The 21,000-nt window shown below is 40.6% G+C and overlaps 1 protein-coding gene across 1 annotated transcript in view; it reads right to left on the bottom strand.

Annotated features, from left to right (window-relative positions):
* Positions 1-21,000, bottom strand: part of EFHC2 (EF-hand domain containing 2) — a gene marked incomplete at both ends in the record, with an annotated part of 61,469 nt that overhangs the window by 25,627 nt on the left and 14,842 nt on the right. Inside the window, 6 exons of the mRNA XM_082333705.1 lie at positions 392-534; positions 1,559-1,724; positions 9,591-9,729; positions 10,051-10,161; positions 11,778-12,029; positions 14,868-15,091. Of these exons, the coding sequence (XP_082189831.1) occupies positions 392-534; positions 1,559-1,724; positions 9,591-9,729; positions 10,051-10,161; positions 11,778-12,029; positions 14,868-15,091 (1,035 nt within the window). The remainder of the gene's footprint in view (positions 1-391; positions 535-1,558; positions 1,725-9,590; positions 9,730-10,050; positions 10,162-11,777; positions 12,030-14,867; positions 15,092-21,000) is intronic.

The raw sequence follows: 21,000 nt of genomic DNA on the forward strand, positions 1-21,000 counted from the left end.
TCTTGATGTCTTACATTTCCTGTCCCTATTTATCATCAATTACAATACAATTCCTGTATGTTGTCCACAACAAAAGCAAATGTTTAAAGGCCAAATTGGCAAATTAAAATGTAATGAAAGCTCTAATGCATTACACTTCCAGTTCCCAAAGGATATTGTGAAGTACTGTCATACAATGAACAGCGTTATTCTGAGTAATGAAGATTATAAATTACTATGACATACAGCTATGCAAGATAACACAGTAGACCTGCTGATGTAATTCCCATTGCATTTAAAAGTCCACATCCCTGCTTCTGCTAGTGCTGAGTCTTGCCACACTGTTTACTGCAAACTCTAATGAAATGAGCAGGGCAACTGGAACTGATTGCGAGACATTACTACATTTTACCTGTGTTTCGCTGTGTATGTTCAAAAACTGAAATGGTGTCATCACTCAGGAAGTAGGAAATAATGAATTTCCGATCCTTGTCAATAGGACTATCTGTGATGAGTTTTGCAAGAAAGCGCAGTACGTTACTTTCCATGCCATGTCTAAAAAGCAAAGGAAGAGGTAAGATATCAAAAACAGACTATGAGAAAAGTTTTCATCATTAAGAGATGCATTCTCCTGAGTTCTGTAACATACATTAATTGTGTTATTCCTGGACCAAGAAGGGAAACGGCATAAGATTCCCTACTTTGTCAAAAACAATTTTCAGCTTAAATTAACAGAACCAGCTAGAGTCGGCCAGATAGAAAGGAATAATTTTCAGGGGAAAATTACTTCTCTGCCACGTCTGGAATGAATTTGTATTCAAATTCAGTTGCAAATCAAACTCCAAGTTTCTTTCCAGGAAATTTATAAAGGAAGAACACATTTTGGTATGTATATTTTCAAATCAAATTCTGAATAGCAATACATACTAGGATTATCTCCACAAAATCAGGCCCACCAGATGATCTTACTAGTTGGATATTTGTTAAATGATTGTGTTTTAAATGATTTACAGTACTGCTACATGCACTACCAATACATTCCCAAGCCTCTTTCTAATAGCTTTCTTCTTTTACAGAGGTTCTACATGTGAATCTCTAGCATGTGACTTTGCTTTCTGCTTAGGCTTCAACAACCACTGCCTGACAAACCATTTCATAATGGAAAGTAAAGGGTTAATGCTTTAATATTGCTACGGTAAACTGCACGAAACTCAGCAGACAAAAAAAGTAAATGCCAGAAAGTCAAACAGAAAAACAAATCAGTGTTGGACTGCTGAAGCATACAAAATTCCTGACTAAGTCCTGGACTAAGACTTCCATCAAACTCCCACTGAAGACAGCAGAAGGGAAGGAGGTAGGGGATGGGAGGGTCAGAATATTTGTGTTCTCAAAAGAGAAATTTTGCCGAGTTCAGAGAAAATTGGAGTAACAGGTCACTAAACCAGTCCTCATGCACCTGTCCCTTAAAAGTCTGATGAGCTGCCTATTTCGCTGAAAAAAATGACATCCCTACTTAACATTTATCTCCTTCACAAAAAGACATAATTTAAAAAGTTGGAATTATTTTTCACTGAAATACCTGTCTTTCTCCATGAATTTCTTGAAATCTTTTTGGGGAGGCTTGGGAAGCAGACCCATACAGGAGCACAGAGAATCCTCTTCAGAACCAAATCCAGTATAAGGAGGAAACGTTTTTTCTGGTTTTGGAGGTGGTGGAGCCTTATATGGAACTGGGGTGAAATCCTCTACAACAAAGACAGCAAGACTCATTTATTACTGTTCTGATGAAGCCATTCTACTAAGAATTTAAACTTCCAATATGAATACTTATTAGACTATTTCTGTAACAGAGCACTGATCAAAGTCAAACCTGGATCCCTCCTACTCTTACAGAGTAGAAAAAGACTCCATAGAAGCCAACAGTGAAATTATTGTTTCTTCAAGGGTTTCAGAATTTCATCTATAATCTTAAAATGTTTGACAAATACCATTAAGATACACAGGCAAAAGAAAAGACAAATATAGTTTCAAAATGGGATAAAATAATAAATTAACAGTTCTAAATTAATTTTTCAGTTTTATCCTTTGAGACAACACGATTAAGTAAATACTTGGCTTATGAGCTTCCTGCACTCTGCTTTTTGCCAGAGGAAAATAAATACATAAATAAATAAAATTTTATTCATCATTTAAATCATACATATATGAGAAAAATTTGGTACATTGAAGCCAATAGCTTCAGTCCACATCTCATTTTATCCAGAGTTTCGGAAACTTTGTTTTTCCTTATTTTCCCCAGTCTCAAGTCTTTCCTTGCAGTGATCAATGCTCCTGCCTACATCAGATACACAGCAGGAGCTCTCCTGACTCAGCAGAGACATGTCTGGTCAGGGACCTGCACTCACTTCCCATAGGGGTTGCTCTGAAAAGCCCTGCTGCGCTACGGTCCCTTCTTACTCCTCTCTTGGTGAAAATCTTGCTGTACCATTTGGCCCCTTGTTGCTTCCCTCCACTGCTCTTTCTCTGCAACACAGCTTCCAGCTGCCAGTGGAGTTCACATAAAATTTCAACACAGTAATACAGTCTGATGGTTAAATAAGGTTAATGGGAAATGGAAAAGGTGAAAGGAAAAAAGTAACCTGCATATAGGAGAAAGTAAATCGGCAGACCTGAGGCAAATGAAGACATAAACCATAGGAACACAGGATAATTCAGGTTGGATGGGACCTCGGGAGGTCTCTAGCATGGTCTCCTGCTCAGGACAGGGTCAGCCCCAGGCCAGACCAGGCTGCTCAGGGCTGTGTCCAGTCAGGGCTTGACACCCCCCAGGACGGAGCCTGCACAGCCTGCCCCGGCAGCCTGCCCCAGGGAGGAAAGTTCTTCCTAATATCCAACTCTGAGCCTCTTGTTTCCACTTAGGCATGCTGTCTCATGCCCTCCTGCTACGTACCCCTGTGAAGAGCCAGGCTGCCTGGTATCAGCAACCTCCCCATGGGTGGGTGCAGGCGGCCGCTCGGGGCCCTTCCCGGGCTGAGCAAGCCCTCCTCCCCCAGGGTGCTCCTCAGCCCTGACCGTCCTGGAGCCTCCCCTGAACTGGCCTTGGCTGCTCCATGCCTTTCCTGTCCTGGCAGACCCAAAAGGGGACACGGTACCTTGATGAGGTCTAGTGAGTGCTGAAGGGGACAGTCACTTTCCTCGATGTTTCGGCAGCCCAGGCTGCAGCTGGCCCCCCTTGCTGCGGCCCCAAGCCCAGCTTGCTGACCCCCAACCCGCAGAGCCCTTCCTGCACCAACACGGGTGCAATAGGAAGGCCAGAGCCCACGTGGAGCGGCGTCCCCTCCACACCCGGGTGGCCTGCAGATGCTGCCCTGAAGAAGGGAGAGCTGGCTGGGCTAGTAAGTGAAAGACAAACACGTGAGGCAAACTGGAAGAAGATGGATCACAAACCGCAGCCTGGGGGGGGGCAAAGAGTGATATAAGTGATCAGTGTATAAAAATGGATCCCATGAAATAAAGGTTTTTTCTTTAAAACTTAACTTTTCTACCCAGAACTGAAGAGAGATGAATAACCTAAACTTGTAGCATGGGCTTCAGTGCAAATAGAGAATGACAAGACTGCTGTCACTTGGAACATTTCCTGAATTGGTTTGTGATTAAAACGTTCCAAGCGTGGCTATATCAGAAGATCAAAGCAAGATACTCTCTTAAAATCTGACTTCACTAGCAGCAGTATTAAGTCTAAAAATCTAGAAAGCATTTAGATATCAGAGTTTTTCTTTAACTTGAAAACACAGTGAGATCTCCTTTGGCCTTTACCTCTTAGAAGAATATGGTCTGACTCAAAAAGCTAATACGTTCACCTGAATCAGTCAAAAAGGGGTTTTGCAAAACCACGCCAACATTTTTTTCCGTAAAAACTACTATGCCCTTTCCATGATTCAGAAGTAGAAAGGCCAAGCTCATATGCAAAAGAAAGTCCATCCGGAAATTTGCAAAGCAACCTTCACCATGAAAGGGTACGCGTGCACGTAGACAAGCAGCAAAATACTATTTTCTAAATACTGTTTGTGACAAAATTGCCTCTCGAGACGTTTTCGGTGTGCCACGTTCTATACATGCGATTCCTGTGACCAGACACCCGGCGTACGCCGAGGGACACGCGGGGAGGCTGAAGGAAAACCCCGCACCCACAGGCGCCCAGCCGCCGCCCGCGCGGCCGGTGCCCACGCGCCCACCGCTGCCGCCGCGCGGGCTTCCCGCGCTCCCACAGCGCCACCCAGCGCCCGCGCGGCGGCAGGCGGCGGCTCGCGCCGCTCCCCTCAGCGCCCGGCGCGGCCGTCCGGAACCCGGCTTCTTCTCATCAGGGTCCTGATGCTGCTTATGAACCTCAGCGTTATTTTTTTTTTTTTTTTTTAATTATGCACTGTGTCGGTCTGCGCTGATATGTTCTCCCTCGAAGTCCGGAGGTCTGTAACAGCGTATTTTAGCAGAAACAAACCCCTTCTCTTTGCACGGTTGCAAATGATACACCTCCTGCCCCAAAGAGTTTGGGAAGCCAGGACGTTCAGTTGAACGGAAAAACTCAAAAGGCAAGCTGATGTATTTACATGCAGGTCACAGTGTATGCACATTAACATGCACGCATAAGGCATTCGTTAGGAAATGCTAAAGCATTTCCCTTTTTAGGTACTTTAGCACATACGGATGAAAATTAGATTTATAAACTAAAAGGAAACTACAAATTAAGAGGAATATTGTGTTAGCCCCAGCGAGTATATTGAATCCCTCATAACCCAAGCATGGGGTAAAGGAAGCCCAAAGAGAAGTTCAGCGCTTTGGTTCCCATCCTTTCCCTGGTGTAAAATGACCTTGCTTCATTCAGATTCACTGAACACAAACAGCCGGCCTCGTGCCACCTACAGTTTCCAGGATTTTGAAGGATTATGTATTCAGATTCTCTCCTCTGAATGAGGAAATTCAGAAAGAAATGGAGAAATACAGTTGCCGAAACTAGTTAAAAAACTCATTTCTGCAATTTTTGAACAGCCTGCTAGGTGCAGGAGGCTAATAGCCATACCCAAGCTCAAAACTCGTTTCATCTTTGCTCTGCCACACATCATTAGGGTAGAATCAGAGAGACAACTTGCACTTACACATAAAATGTGCTCCTCTCAAGCTTATCACTGTTTCTTAAGAAAATTACCTCTGTCCAGTCTGGAAAAGGAATCAATGCTCTCTTCTTCCAGGCTGTAACATTTTCAGTGGGTAGAGGGTAAATTGAAAGTCTGGGATTACAAATGTCTACTTCCACAAATAATAGCCCAGAAATTTTCCCCGTGGACAGTTTCACTCCTTGTTACTGCATCAATTGATGCCCAGCAGGAGATGGGCTGGCACCAGGGGGTTTATTCCACCTAGTATATCAAACGTGTACCACATACTAGTAACTTTTTCTCACGACATCAAAACTTGAGTGAGATTTGAACAAGCACTGGGAACAGCAAGAAACAAAGCAGCTCCAGCCACATCTTTAGCATATAAACAATTTGAAGATAGCATAGCCTTCTAGTAAGAAAAACTAAATTCCTCAAGAGGAATTTGTTGCCACAGAGGCAGCATTAAATCAGCTTCAAAGAGCTTGTCTGCTTTCAGTTTCAGTATACACTGTAAGATTTTGGTCTACATTGTGAGATTACCTTCTGCCCTCAGTTGAAGAACTGTAGGAAAACCCTCATGTGTTAGATAAAACCAGATTTCAAGGAAGAGTCAAGTGCTACATATTAGAGTGATAACCATACTGAACATCAGTATATAGCAGGCAGGCAAGAAATTCTACCTTCAGAGGAAGAGGACAGACACCTCTGAGCATTATAGCCAAGAACAGAAGAGAGAAATCCCACTAGCCTTGCACAATATAAGAGGTGGCGATAACCTGGAGGGATAACATTGTTAACATGATGTTCTCTATACGTAAGAGGAGATGTACAGCAAACAGCTGAGACCTGTTTTTTGTGAGAGTCTGTTTCACAATTTAGGTAAGAATAAGAAGGCGATACCACCATTTTCACAACTTTTACATGCAGGATTAAAGAAAATCTAGTCCTCACAGAACCGTCTGTGCAGCTAAAACATGACAGTGTTTATTCTGATTCAAAGAAAATCTCCTTTTACAGAGTCTTAACTTCATGACCATTCCAGTTACCTGAGGAAAAAAGGCAATAAGTGCACCACTATATTTAGAAGCCGCTGCTCAGTCTCCACCACATGTAGCAGAGAGGTTAGACGCCAGAGAGACTCTGATCTCTGACGAGTCTAGTGAAAATTGGCAGCAGGCTTTAATGCCCCCACTGAGGGAAAAGCAAGAAGTCAGCTGTTATCCAGCAGCAGCTGCCTGGCCAAAAGCACACATGTACTGGCCAGCCGATCACCCCGCACGCTGCTCTGCCCAGGCAGCAGGTCAGAGAGGGAGCCTGAGAAATGAGGGGGTGGGAGGGCGAGGAGAGCTGGGACAGGAGAGGGATCGCAGGGTGCTGCGAAAAGGCGTAACAGGCAGGCTTGGGAGGTGCTGGGACACTGAATAAAAATCAGTAGTAAACCAGATTTTACTGGTTTTGTTCCTTCAGGAACAATCTGTTATTTAGGAAAGAACACACTATGCTCAACTCTACACTTTGTACTTAACTCTGTGCTGAGATACTGTATTTAGTGAGAAAAACTGAGCACCGGCTTCCCCCCACTGCACATCAGCGTATTTCACGTTTCAGCTGGGTGAGCGCAACACCTACATGGCTATAAAATATTTTTCTCCTTCTCTGAGGCTGCACTAGCAAGTCTGAGCAGATACTGTCACACATTAAGGCTTTTTCGCTTGCATTCATAGCACTGCTAGATGACAGTAATGCCATTAGCTTGCTATTGAAGGGCACTAGCTATTGTTTACCCACGGAAAAGCTCTCCTTTACTTTTCACAAACAGTATAAAGAGCGAAACAGGCAAAACCAACACTGGATGATATTTCAGATATCATAATCATGCACTTCAAGGGAAATCTAAACTGCCCTTAATTCTCCTAAAGGGCAAATTCCATCGGCAAGCAACTTATGCTGAAACTGCAGAGTCAAAAATAAACGTCGGCCTCTTTAATGGCTTTGGCAGAAGAGTAGAAATTGAAGGGGAGTAATGTGAAAACACAATAACAAACAGCTGGATTGATGCCGTGAGGTGCTGAGCACTGTGGCTTGATGTAAGAACTAATTTATCCACTTGCTTACTCTTACTCAAGTAAATGGTCTCCCCGGACTCAAACTGCAATTAAGCATGTTTCAGTGTTTAATTGGATGGGAGCAGAATGCCAGGCACTTTGTGGGACTGAGCCCACTGAGAGTACCTTGTATGTCCACCAGACACAAAAAAAGATTTGTAACTCGCTAAGAATGAAAGGTGAACACTAACACTTCCCCTCGCAAAACCTGCTTCTAAGCCAAAAACTACCCTGGTTCTACTCTTAGCCCCTTCTATCTAAAAAGTGATACCTACATTTTTTAAATCCTGATGGGGAAAACAGGAAAGAATTTCCCGGCAAATCATGAGAATCTCTTAGCTCTAAGAAAGTGTATATTTTCTGTGAACAAGACAGGCAGCATCAAGATGGATGGTTTTTTCGTGTTAGCCAGAGTCTCTGCCATCATTTATCCTTAAAGTCACGTGCAAACCACTTCCCAGTTTCCTGAAGGTCTCACCTAGAGCACATCTTTGTGTGTCTTGGGTTAAGGCGTAGACAAACTGGAGAGAGCACTGAGAAAAACCAGAAAAATTATCACAGATATAAAAGAATGGACTATGGAGAAAGACCGAAAGGTTTCCCCTGGCAGCAAATGGCCCGGGGGGGGCAGAGGGGGTAAGATAGTATATTGGAATAGTGCTTAAATATGTACAAGGTTGTTATGAAAAGCGGATCCTGAGAAGTTGTTCTCCATGTCCAACAAAGGTAAGACAAAAAAGTTACTCTCTCACTTTACACAAACCAGCTTCAGAGCAGCTATTAAGCAGCATTTCTAACTATGAGATTAGGACAAGATACCTCAGGAGGCAAAGAAATCTCCTTTACTGGAGGATGCTGATAAAAGGCTATACAAACATCAGTTAGTGACAGTCTGTACATATACAGTATCCTGCCTCAGAACAATGGCAATGGACTAGATTATCTGTGGTCCCAATTTTCTAGAACTCTACACATCAGCAGCTTCTGACTTCTCCTAACTTGCAAAGCACCTAACTTGAACATCCAGAGACATAACCAGCGATTACTGAGCCAGCACTACAGGAGGGGAACTGCGTTTGTGTAACGCTTGGTTGCATGGCTTGGTTGATACAGAATGGTCAGCTGCATTTCATTTATTGCCTGCTGTGAGTAAGAAATCCCCATTCACTGTTCCAGGATATTTTGCTCAAACAGAGGATATTGCTGCCAAACAGCAGCAGCAGTCTTGGCTGAAAAAATTGTCAGGGAAGAACCCCCTGTTTTGCATCTCTGGAGTTAGACTCACTGTTATTATAGATAATACTATGGTTATTGAATATGGCTTCCTCACACACTGACTACTACAAGAAAAGATTTATTTTGGTACACACATGCCAAACTATTATTAAAAAAGTCCTAATGAGACATGTTTTGCCAATTAAGAAATTCAGTGTTGTAATGGCAGCACTATGTCATTTAATTCCCCCAATGCAGCAGACAAGCTTTGATCCAAACACTACACTCCATCAGCTCACGAGTCAGGCTGAAAGAAATAGCCTATCCAGGTATTTTGTTTCACAATGTCAGACAAAGGCCATAGTAAGATTCTTCCAACCACCTCTGAACAGTCAGACACTTAGCTATGTTTATTGAATGAATAAACTGCCAGAAATTAACTAAGTTGATTTTGCAGGAAGATGTCCATAATAGAACCATTAGCAAGTCTGACTGAGGGAATTCAGAGAAAGATAAACGAAAGCCCCTATTGTCATACATTTCCAAAATGCTTTTCCATTATGGACATAGTTGCTAAATGTTTCCAGAATTCAGTGCTGAAACTTCACAGAATACATACTCTAATGGTCCAGAATACACAAAACTGGATTGTAAAAACCAATGATGTGATAGACTACTACCGTTGTGTCAGAAAATCTTATTATATGAGGATTCTGACATCCATACAAAATGAAACATAGTTTAATAGGGAATAATTCAGCTCATTCTATTTACCCACTGACTACATGCTCTTTATTATTTTCTGACTGCAAACACAGCTATTGGAATGGGAGGGGGAAGGAGAGAAGAATTGGCAGTCTATCCATATGACTATTTTGTCATTCTAGTTTTAAAATAGAAGCAGTTAGGAACAGAACATGCACGTTATGTGTTAGTTTTCAATGGAGTAACATATAAGAAAGCCCTTCTGGATCATCTACAAAATTACTGCTTTGCTGTTTAACAACCTACAACAGATTGTTATTGCTAAAGGTTTTAATGAACATGTTTTGTCGGTAATAAAATTCGAAGACAGCTCTGTCAAACTCAGAAATATAAAAATGCTCATAAGGAAAGGATAATTATCACTACTTACCGATTCCATACTTTGTCCTGTAATATTCTTTAGTGAATTCATCACAATCACATAGTATTATCTTCCTTCCCCAAACATTAATTACTGCCCCTATTTTCAAGTCACTGTCTCTGTAAAATTCCTGATGCACTGCTCCTGTCTAATGAAAGAGGGAACAGCAGCTCTATAAATCTCAGAATCCCACAGCCTTTCTTAAAATCTAGGTCATTTAGTGTGTGTGATTTAAAATACAACCTTCGTAGCCCATTTGCAAGTATTTTTCACCCCATGCCAAGCTACCTCACTTTCACAAATGTGGAATTTACATACAATACATCTCAGGAGTTTTCATTTGAGCTATTCCCCAGTGGCAAGACAATTTTATAAATAGCTCTCTTTGTTATAGAGGATAACAACCACAGAAATTACAAAAACTACTATAAAGACATTCAACAGCTGGAGGCATTCAATAATATCCGACCTTACGATTGTCCAGAATGTAACGGCCTCTGTTTCCTACTAACTTTCCAAACACATTGAGGACAGTGCGACTGGTGATTGTGCCCGGCTGATAGAGCCCGGTGGGAGCATACTGCAAGAAAAGAGACCAACTCTTAAGAAATACAGCTAACAGTGAAGAAAGAGAACTCAGTTACCTTAGAACTAGCAGGCTTTTTTACAGACTGACTGTTACTGCAGTATTTTCTTGTGAGAAGTTTTAGTAAATTCTAAGGTAAGATTACACCACTGAACCTAAAAAGCCAGTGTCAAAAGCCAGTATGTATGCCAGAAGAAGCATTCATAATCTTACTGTGTATCCAAGAGTAAAGTCTCCTTTTCCTTGGAAGCAAACAGAAAGCAAAGGCTAGCACACCCAAAGTAGCGCATCCTTGTCAAATCTGCTCTACAGGCTATTATTTTGATTGGTAGCAATTATAAAGACATGCAAAAGAACCACTCAGGGTTGGTCCTACTGGGCTAACCACTGCACAAATACAGGGGATTCAAGTCAGCATGATTCTATTCGCAAAAATGTTAGTATTTTTGTTTCTATTATAAGTTTCAAAATTACAGTAGTAATTTATCCCAGTAATATCAAACTTAATATGCCAACACATTACATTTTTTTAAAATCATGAACAAACTGCTGATGCAGGGTAACCAAACTGGGTTATTTTGTCATACCACCGTCCCTGACACCTGAACTTTTGACTGCTCTCCTCTGCTGTTCTTCTCAAAATTTCCACTGAATTCAAAGGAAGAAGCCAGCCCTTAAAATTGCAACATGCACTTCAATGGTAGAAGGGGTCTGTCAGCATAGAGCCACTGCTGAATCAGCATCTCAGAACACAGGATGCACAAGGTGAGAAAAGTGCAATATTTTGCTGTTAGGTTTTTACTATAAAATCTCATGTACATGTATGGCATCACAAATAAATTACCAGTGTTAGAAGGAAAGGAAGGAAAAGATTCCCCAGTGTTTTACTCCATCTGTGGGTTGACTTTATTCTATCATCAGGATCTGTCTGGAGTGATCAGAAGTGTATCCACCTCGTTAATTTTGTAATCATAATAGGTTGCAGAGGACTCAAACCCCTTGAAGATTTCTCTGAGAGGAGCCTTCTCAAATAAGCACCTGATTAATGCCTGACAAATGTTATTCATGGATTCCTGTTGATTTTAACTGGCTTTGCACAAGGTCCCAAATCTAGGAACTCAATTTTAAGAAATCACTTTAGATTTGCTACAAAGAAGTAATGTTATGGAATACTAAAACTGGACTTTTCCAAAGGTTCTAAATACAAATCATATGGCTCAAATCTGAATGCACCTCAGTTTTACATTAGTTTATTTAGTTTATTCGTTCATCTATCAATATTAATTAATTTTCTGGACTTCCATTACTGCACAGCTTTATTAATATTTACCTTAATACACTACTATGGGAGAAACGAAATCATAGGATATCTTTCTGCCTGAATTCCCTCTCCTTTTAATTTAAGCATGACAAGCCTAAACTTATTTTTTTCCATCACTTATTATTATATGAATATGTGTGCAAAACCTAAATCATGCAATTATGATTAATACTCTGATAACACTTTCTAAATATCATTACAATCCTAACACAGGATTTTCAAAACAAGGCATTTAATATTTCTTAATTAGCGGAAGAATTCAAAATAAGATGAAATTTCTATTCCTCACCTTTGGAAGCTTATCTCTTCTGAGGAAAAGTGGAACTGCATCCCGGCCTGAGTTTACTGGTGTAATTTCTTTTATATCAATAGTATCATCAGACAAATAATAGTGCAGAACAAGTTCCCGTGGGTCATGAAACATGGATTCTGGGTCATCCCACACACAGAAAAAACGTAAAACATGTCCATTATGCTCCAGAAATTGTTTCAAAGTGTCAATGCGCTCATAAGGGCGCAATGGCTTCATGCTATCCAGCATCTGCAGATAAAGGAGAAATTAAGAGAAACACCTTTTTAATTATTTGTTTTTAAAAACAGGATACCATCTAATCTTAGAACACGCTTTTAGGATTTTTAAATAACACCACACAACTCTAATATATGAAACACTATTTATGCCATTACCAAAGAACTAACAGGGTTGCTGTGCCGTCAGAAAATATAAGAAGGCAATTTTGGATTGGTTTTGATCCTTGTTTTTCTTGCAATAAGGTCCTTCAGATCAGAAAATTGTTAAATTATTTATAGTACAGCGCACATTTTCAACAAATTGCCCATGGTAATCAGATGACTACAACTCCAAATAGCATCACCCTTCCTGATTTACTTCCTCCAAAATTATTTTTATAGATGATGTGGTATAAAGATTTAATTCTTTCTTTTCCCTTTGGCTTTTCTTTCCTTTCACTTTAAAACATAGTTAATTAATTTTTGATTCATGTCACACAGTTGGCTGGTATATGTTCTCCTCTCAGTATACACCCACAGGGCTGAAAAGGTATAGCAAATTTCCAACTAAAAACATATTCCAGCTGATGTGATCTATGACAAGATGCTACCTACAGTCATGGCTGCTGCAAAACCAGTAGCACTGCATTAAATCGGATCCCATGACGATCATTCAATCCGAGGACTGCATTTACATACCGTTAGTTACAGTCACATATATAAACGTTGTTCTGAACAAGGTGTTTCTTCTAAGTCAAAACCCATCATGCCCAAGGTGGGTTAAAGGGGCAAGACAGTCCTTCTAACCTGCAAAATTATACACAACTGCTTCCAAAGGAGAATGGTGACAGACATCAATGACATAATGTAAGCTGAGCTGTCTGAACAGAAAGAACTGTTGACTATGGATACATTTCTATTTATCCACTGATACGTCTTCTGGCCTTAAAAATCTGAAAGGGAAAAGGCCCATTCTTTCAGAGCATCAAATCTTAAAATAAGGAGAGCAGAACTAAGTTTTGCCTGCCAATGTCCTTGCTGATCTGCAGCACCCTTTCCATTTCAGGCATCATCGTGCTCATATGCATGGTATTTACCATCCCAGTACTATCTTTCCTCCTTCCTGAGCCTTGAAGATGCAGTGAGCAACCAAATACAGCCACAGAGCCAGATAACATCACCATCCATGGGATATCATCTCCAACACTAGAGAAATACGAATTCAGGGGTCTTGCTATATTTTTCATTGGTTCCATTTTCTCTCTCATCGTATTCCTTCCTTTCTTTTTTACCTTCATTTTCTGGCCATTTGCACTACTAGCAGTCTGGTGCAAGCCAATTTAATTTTGATCAAAGCAGGCCAAAGCAATCTATCCTTAATAAATTAAAAAAAATACCTTCCACAAATTAGTCACAGGAAAGTGAGAGCATAAAGCAGCCAGAATTTGCCAGATAACTTTTCTGTAATTTCTCCACAACTGAGAATATTAAGACATAGATTTCAGTAATTTTTGGTCTTCTGATGCTCTTATTTCTCAAACGTCTTTTTCCCCGTCTCCATTCTCTTTAGGCACACATACGCACAATACTTGAATGTTTTGTTTGTTGTTTTTACAAAAAAAAAAAAAATCTAAGCAGTTTATGCAGTACCATATATAATGTTGACACAGTCTGGCAATATCAAGACAACTTGGCATGTGTTAATACACACTTGTTACCTACAAGGCCTGAGTAAGGGAAAAGCAACCCACGGCCAGCCTGAGTCACCGCTACGCAGAACCAGGAGACGTTCTACAAATACTACTTTTCACTGGGGGACTGCAAAAAGCCTGAAAGCATGAATGAAGTGAAACCAACACGTTGGCCTGAGAGTGCCTCAAAGACAGGCAAATGGTCCTACACATCTCAGTCATAATTACCTTCCATTTTTGCTGCTGAGAGCTGCAGCAGCTTTCTCAATAGGAAGATTAAGTTGAATGCAACAGACACGTGTAGTGTTTGTTGCTTTCAGAGCACTAGGCTGGATCTATCACAACAGGCTGCATATTGTGGGCCAACAGTCCTAACAGTCAGGTCAAGAGAAAAATACAGTGCCATCTGCACTCAAATTAATCAAGAAAAACAGAAGTGAAAGAAACTGTCATTATCCCCTACAGAAAACATCATTCCCACTCCTATTCCCAGAGACCCCAAATCCTGCAGAGAGGAATCCACGTAGCTTCTAGGAGCTGCGAGGGAGATTTTTGGAGGAGGTATGTGTTCCCATATACTCATAAAAGAGGGAACTGCGTTCAAAGAAAATCTCACAAGTCTTAAAACTGCAGAGTGCTGGGCTCTTTGTGGCAGCAGAATTTGCTTTACACATGCAAAGAGCTGTTAATAACATGTGGGGTAGAGATGAAGGATGATACATGAATAGACCAAGTAAGTGAGTCTGCAGGAAGCCATGAACGTGCTTGAACCACAATTCCAATTAGATCTTCCTTTAAACATTTTAAAAGTGGTTTTTATCATTAAATTAGCTCAAGCAAAATCTTAAGTAGACCAGATAATGGGTCCGTTTTTTCTCTTTTCAGTTTAATACGAAAAGGTTTATGTTATTATTACCAACTAATTTGGTTCTGTTTCAAAAGGTGTGTGAACACATCAGGAGAAAACCAGTTATATTTGCGACTCCGCTATGTTCGTACAATGAGCCATATAACAAAATTTTGACAAGCAAGTTTTCTCTTGTGATCCACTATGTTGAAATAGCTACGCCTACATACACTCTATTTGCTATTAGAGAAATAGTTTATATAATGCATATTACTAATAGCAATGGCACTTTTATCAAAATCAAGTTTTCACTATTACTGCCTCATCTGACCTTTTGCCGCTCCTTGGTGTACGGGTCATCTGGACGACCTGCGGGAGGATTTAATCTAACTCCCATCTTCCTCAGGAAATTTTTTGTAAATTGGTCACAATCTATGATCTTATATCTTCGGGCATAAAGGATTACTTCTATGTTAATATTGAAATGATCTATAGTATAGAACTCATCTTCATGAGGAGGTGGCAGTGGAATCCGATGCCGTCGAACGATAGTTCCTGTAAAAGAATGAGAATAAATTCATAGAGTGAATATCCTTTGCTCTAAGGATCACTTCACAGACTTGCTAATTTTCTATGCTGATATGACCAAAACAGACGAAGCCATATGGGACAAACAAAATTATCCTTCATTCAGCAAAAGAACTATTAGGTAAGAGGATCCTTTTTATTAACAATAATACTTTACGCTAATCATCATCTAGAACCTCAAGTTCTAGTATTCGGCTTAAATTAATACAGAAAATTACCACCTTTTGGAGCACACAGGAAAACACTGACATAAATCCCCATGTGTGGCTGCAAATGTAACAGGTTGGTATTTTTTCAACAAGAATAGCAAAGACATTGCTCTTATTTAGAAAAGAGATGTGTTTTCCACTTTTTCTGAGAAGCAAAGCAGTCTCCAGTACTCATTAGTATAATTATTTTTTCTTTAAAAAAAAAAAAAAAAACAAACACAAAAAGCTGTGCAAAAAAACCACGTGGCAGGGGTGTATAGGAGGGAATAGATTTGTCTATGCTCGGCAGGGTGAGGAGAGCCATATATAGCTGAGGTTAGAGAAAAAAACTGCCCTACAAAGGAAAAGAAGTGTGATTTATCAAGGATGGGAGCAGGTGCATTCAACTCAGCTTCCTAAAGGAGGAAACTGGGAGTAGAGACAACTGAGATGAGTTGGGCTGATTGCTGGGCTGCAGTAGAGAAACGTAAATATTGATCCATCTTAGAAATACAGAGTCAGGAACTCATAACCCATAGTCTAACAAACAGGAATACTATCCAAAAGCAAGGGAAAAGAAAAAGAACAAAGGAAAAAGAGAGGCATTTTAACTTTGTTAAAGTAAGTACACGTTTAAGTTTTCTTCTTGATAGTCTGTAAATGAAAGGACTTATTCTGGGAGCACTGTATTTTTTTACATTTACCACATTAAAAGAGAAGGAATCTGTTATTGATCTATCAGCTGAAAACTCACAAATACATTGATGAATTGGGTAATGCTTCAAAAGTACTCACTGCTGATGATTAAGAGACCATCTCTCATATGAAAAGGTTGAGAGGGCTGGGTCTGTTCAGCCTGGAGCAGAGACAGCTCAGGAGGGAGAATCTTCCCAATGTTTATAAATACCTGATGGGAGGGAATGAAGAGGACGAAGCCAGGCTCTTCTTGGTGGTGCCCACTGATAGGACCATGAAGCAATGGGCACAAATTAAAAGATGCAAAATTCCATCTGAACACAAGAAAATACTTTTTTACTGTGAGGGTGATGAAACACTGGAACAGGCTGTCCAAAAAGGTTGTAGAGTCTCCATGCTTGGAGATACTTAAAACCCAACTGGACAAGGCCCTGGGCATCTGGCTCTAACTGATCCTGCTTTGAGTAGGGGGATTGGACTAGGCGATCTTAAGATATCCCTTCCAACCTCAATGATTCTGTGATACTACAAGTATTTTAGATACAACTTACAAGCTACAGCCTCAGGAGGTTAAACAAATATGTAATGCATACATTAAAGGAAGGTATGCAGCTGCATGTATGACAAGCTATGATTTATTCTGAGTGAAGTTAGAGTTCACAAAGAACAGCAGATTGGCAAAGCCAGGACTAAACTCTTTTTTTCAACATTACAAGAGAACAAAAAGGACAACAGTGAAAGTTTTGCCACATCCATACCTTAGTACAGTTGTGTGACAGTACCCTGCAGAGAATAAAAAGATAGTCCAGTCTTCAACCTCAGGCTTTTTGCTGTGCTTACCAACCCAGAGACCTCTGTAACACCAGCTTTATAATGCGGATACCCACTGGCTAAGACCAGACAGGAACCAGCAACCCATACTATTATAACAATCCCTTGCCACCATAGGTTCCCAACAACTTTAAAATTACAGTAATTATAAGAGGTGCAACTTTAAGACAACTACAGTAAACACACAAAAATTCCAAACCTAAAAATAGTTCCAGTACTAACCTGCTACCACAATAATAGTTTACTAGACACAATTATCTAAAAGGTCTGTCTCATTATCTCTCACTACAGAACTGGATCTCTTTCCAGTGCCCTTCAGCTGTGCATCTGGTAGTGCTTCCCACCGAGTTCCGTTTGATAATTTTCCAGCACTGCTATTATGTTTTGGGGGCAGGTGGGGGTGGAGGGGGCCTGCGGAGAGGAAGAAAGGCAGAGGAAGAGGGTGAAAGATATCGTTGTGTGGTTTTGTTTGGTGTTTGAAGGGCCTTATTTCTGAGTTAGTCCATGGAAATCCTTTATTGTTTGCTTTATTTCCCTAAGGACTAATCTGGATGACATACCTTCCACTACTACATTATCAGAGTTTTTTGTTAAATTCTAACTCCTACAATGAAAACATACCCTTAATTTTTCAGGGGAATAAAGCAACAAAGCAGATTTACTTTACGTTCCCATTAAAATAAGTATTTAAGACCCATTCAGCATCCTGATGTTTCACATGTACCAAATCTGACATTCTGGTTACTGACTATAAAATAGATTTGAACCTCTGTCTGCTTAAACATACTTATACATGTATTTAAGATGCATCCTTATGGAAATATTAGTAAGAAAACATGGCAATTAGCACACTTTAACATGATGCAAAACCACATCACATTACCATTAACAAAACCACATACTTTAAAATATGTTACCTGATTCTGGCTAATCCTTGGGTCACTCCTACAAAAATCAACAGATAATGTGCTAATTCAGAACAGTCCTCCACATAAATGCAAATCCTGTTGAATCATCATTTTAGTGAAAATATAATGGCTGCCAATTTTCTAATATGAGGTGTTTTCTGAGGGTATATTCACCTCAGAACTGGTGAATAAGCCATCAGCTAGTTTTTCATATCACTCTTCAAAGTATAATACACACGCCCATTTTGTTCTGAGGGATAAGAATTTCTTTCCTAATGGAAAATGTCTTGTAAAGATAGTATCTGTAGCAATCCTTTGCTTTTATTAGGTATCACTGTGCCTGATCTACAGATGTAGAGGATACATTTTATATTGTTGAATTTGAATTCAATAAAACCTGATCAGCTGAGGTTAGGTCTCAGCATTTTTTAAACTGTCCTTCCTTCTGGAAAATAATTACATTGCTACTTCCAGAAATTTGCTGCAAGTTGTTAAAGGAGGATCTGGGCATGTGCAACACTCAGGTTGCTCAGGATGGATGGCTATTCTTGATGTTTCTTTTGTCTTTTGTCAGTTTATTGAGCAGGCTATCCTACTGCACCACCAAGCATTATTTTAAATATTCGCATCTGGTCAGGCTAAAGCTCTCCTCTACTGTGCTCTTGTAAAGGGAGCTGGGGTACTGCTTTTCTCTGAAAGTGGTGGTGGCATCGAGTTCCCATACCATAATTTGTAGCATATCTTCTTTTCTCTCAGGGCTTCTGATTATTTGGCAACTACAGCAGCAGCTTAAGGAGACCTTAATAGCAGTGAAGGCCTTTTGACTATGGGGCAGCTCATGAAGCTGGGACAGCAAATTATTTGGTCTCTGCTGCTACACTGCTCTGCAGAAGAAATAAAGTGGTACCAAGAATTTCCTCAGCACAGCTTTCTGACTCCCTCTGCACTACTCAAGAGTGCATTAGGGAGAGGAGAGGAATGGGTAACACCTGGACTTTGTACACTCTTTGACTGCTTGCACAGAAAGGAGAAGAAGCAACCGCTACTATTCCCACAGCACAAAGAGTTCACCCCAATAAACAAGGAGGCTTCTTACATTCACTTATTCACCCATCTCGGAACATAGCAAGGTCATGATTTGGCCACCCTTAAGTATCGCAAAATCACAATTATCTCAAGGCCTCAGGGGAGGTCTTAAACTCTTAGATAATCGGTTATATTGGAGGAGCTGACTGCAACTTCACTTTCCCACTTGTGCTTTCCTCTTCAGCCAGCCGGCCTTGGGAACCCAGCCAGCAGGCAGCTCCACTCTCTTTTCAGCTGGCTGACCTTGGGGAAACCAGCCAGCTGCTCCACTCTGCTCTGGCTTGCAGGGCCTGGATTGCACTGGAAGCTACAGTCAACCCCATGGGACATAAATGACCTTTTGATAAGGCAGTATCAGCCAGCCGCAGTCCTGTTAACTGGGAATTAGATCTACAAAACACTTGCACTGCCATATCTAGCCTGGCTCTCTATGGGAGAATTTCTTTTTATATGGGAAGAATAATTAGCGTTCTGGCTCTGGAAGAACACAGTGGCGTTTGTTATGCGGTTGAGTTTACTGTCCTTCTCTTCACTTTGTACTCCCTTATCTTTAGTTTTTGTGCGCTGCGATTGTCCTGGTATTTTTTGCTTTGATTCTGGTTTCTCAAGTTCAGGTTGGCCTCTGCATTCCTTTGTGTTTGCACTGAATTTCTCTGTTTGTAGAGATTTCTTCTAATGCTTCTAATATTTTCCAAAGTTCAAACTATAGCAAGGCAGTTTCCAAAATTAAATGAAGTTTAAATTTCAGTTATTGGGTAGCAACCTTATCTATCCAAATTCACGTCCAAGTACAGCAGCCAATTCCATAATGCACTTTTTAAAAGTCACTGAAATACATTTCCCACAGATCATTTACTGTGTCTCTCTGAGATTTTGATCAATGGTAAAAGCACCTTTTCTGGCTTTCTTTTTTCCCCCCAAAGCCAATTTGTTTTAGTTTTGTAAAATCATAATCAAAGTTAGAGATTCTTCTAACTTCTTTGACAGCTATTCCTTCACCAAATCTTCCTGCAGTCCATAAGCCTCTCCAAGTTTTTTTTCTGCAAAGCCACAAGTGCTACCCACAGTGGAGAGTACAGTGGGAAACTATTACATTTCTCTGATCCCACCATGCCCAGGGACACCCATTCAGACCATCAAGCTCTCATTTGTGGGTTAGAGCACAAGCACTGGTAATCCCATGGCCTCAAGGCATTAACAAGGCAAGCTAAGAAGATCTACCTTTGATCTACCCCACCATTGCTGTATCTGCTCTACAAGAAGACTCCTGAGAACAGCCATTTGAGCTGTCTATTTTACATCTCTTCTGCGAGGGTAAACATCCAAGTTAAGGTCACCACCACCTTCTGCCTTCAACAGTTCAATTCCACTTTTTCCATGACTGTGTTTTGCTGTTCCTCCTTTACACAACCCCTGTCCTGCCACTGCAACTCTCCAACTGTCCACAGACTGAGCCCATCCTGCTCCTGATGTTCCCACACTTTCTTCACTCACATCTCCACACCTCTGCTCTTTTGTTCAGTGCAGTCTGCCTTTCAACAACCCAAGATCTCCCGCAGGTGAACTCTCCTCTACAAACACCTGGCCTTTTAATTAACTGAAACGTCCCATTTCAGCAGGAGGTGCAGAGGACAGCACTATGGTTGAGATTCCTAACTTCAGTTGAGTTCAGTTCAGTTCCTCATCCTGTTAACAACCTTTTCTGCGTGATCATGGGCAAGATTTTCATTCCTTTGTGCTTCAGTTTACCAGCTTCACAATGCAGACAGTTATGCTTCTGTTGTTCTCAGGCTTACAAATTCCCAGTCCGGACAGGGAATCTGAATAGTATATATATATATAATTATAATAAAAGAGGCAATGGGCCAGTTTTTTGTAAATGGAAAGGCATCTCCACCACCTTTTTCCCTCTACATCATATTAACCTCTAGGATAATATTTATGTTGATGTTTATGATAAAGTATAGGCCCCAGATCTTCTCATCAACTGTGAAGCCCAAACACATCCCAAATAGCCCTTGGGCCTTTTAAGTCTACAGTATCTCATCCTTCCTAAACACAATCAGTATACAGAGCTTCCATACCAGCCCAGGTGCCAGCAACAAATAAATTACGTGCGCTTCTGAAATCCTGGAACATTTCTTTTGAATCCATCAGTTTAATATGT

The sequence above is a fragment of the Platalea leucorodia genome (assembly GCF_965183815.1).
Source record: "Platalea leucorodia genome assembly, chromosome: 2".
NCBI classification, from domain to species: domain Eukaryota; kingdom Metazoa; phylum Chordata; class Aves; order Pelecaniformes; family Threskiornithidae; genus Platalea; species Platalea leucorodia.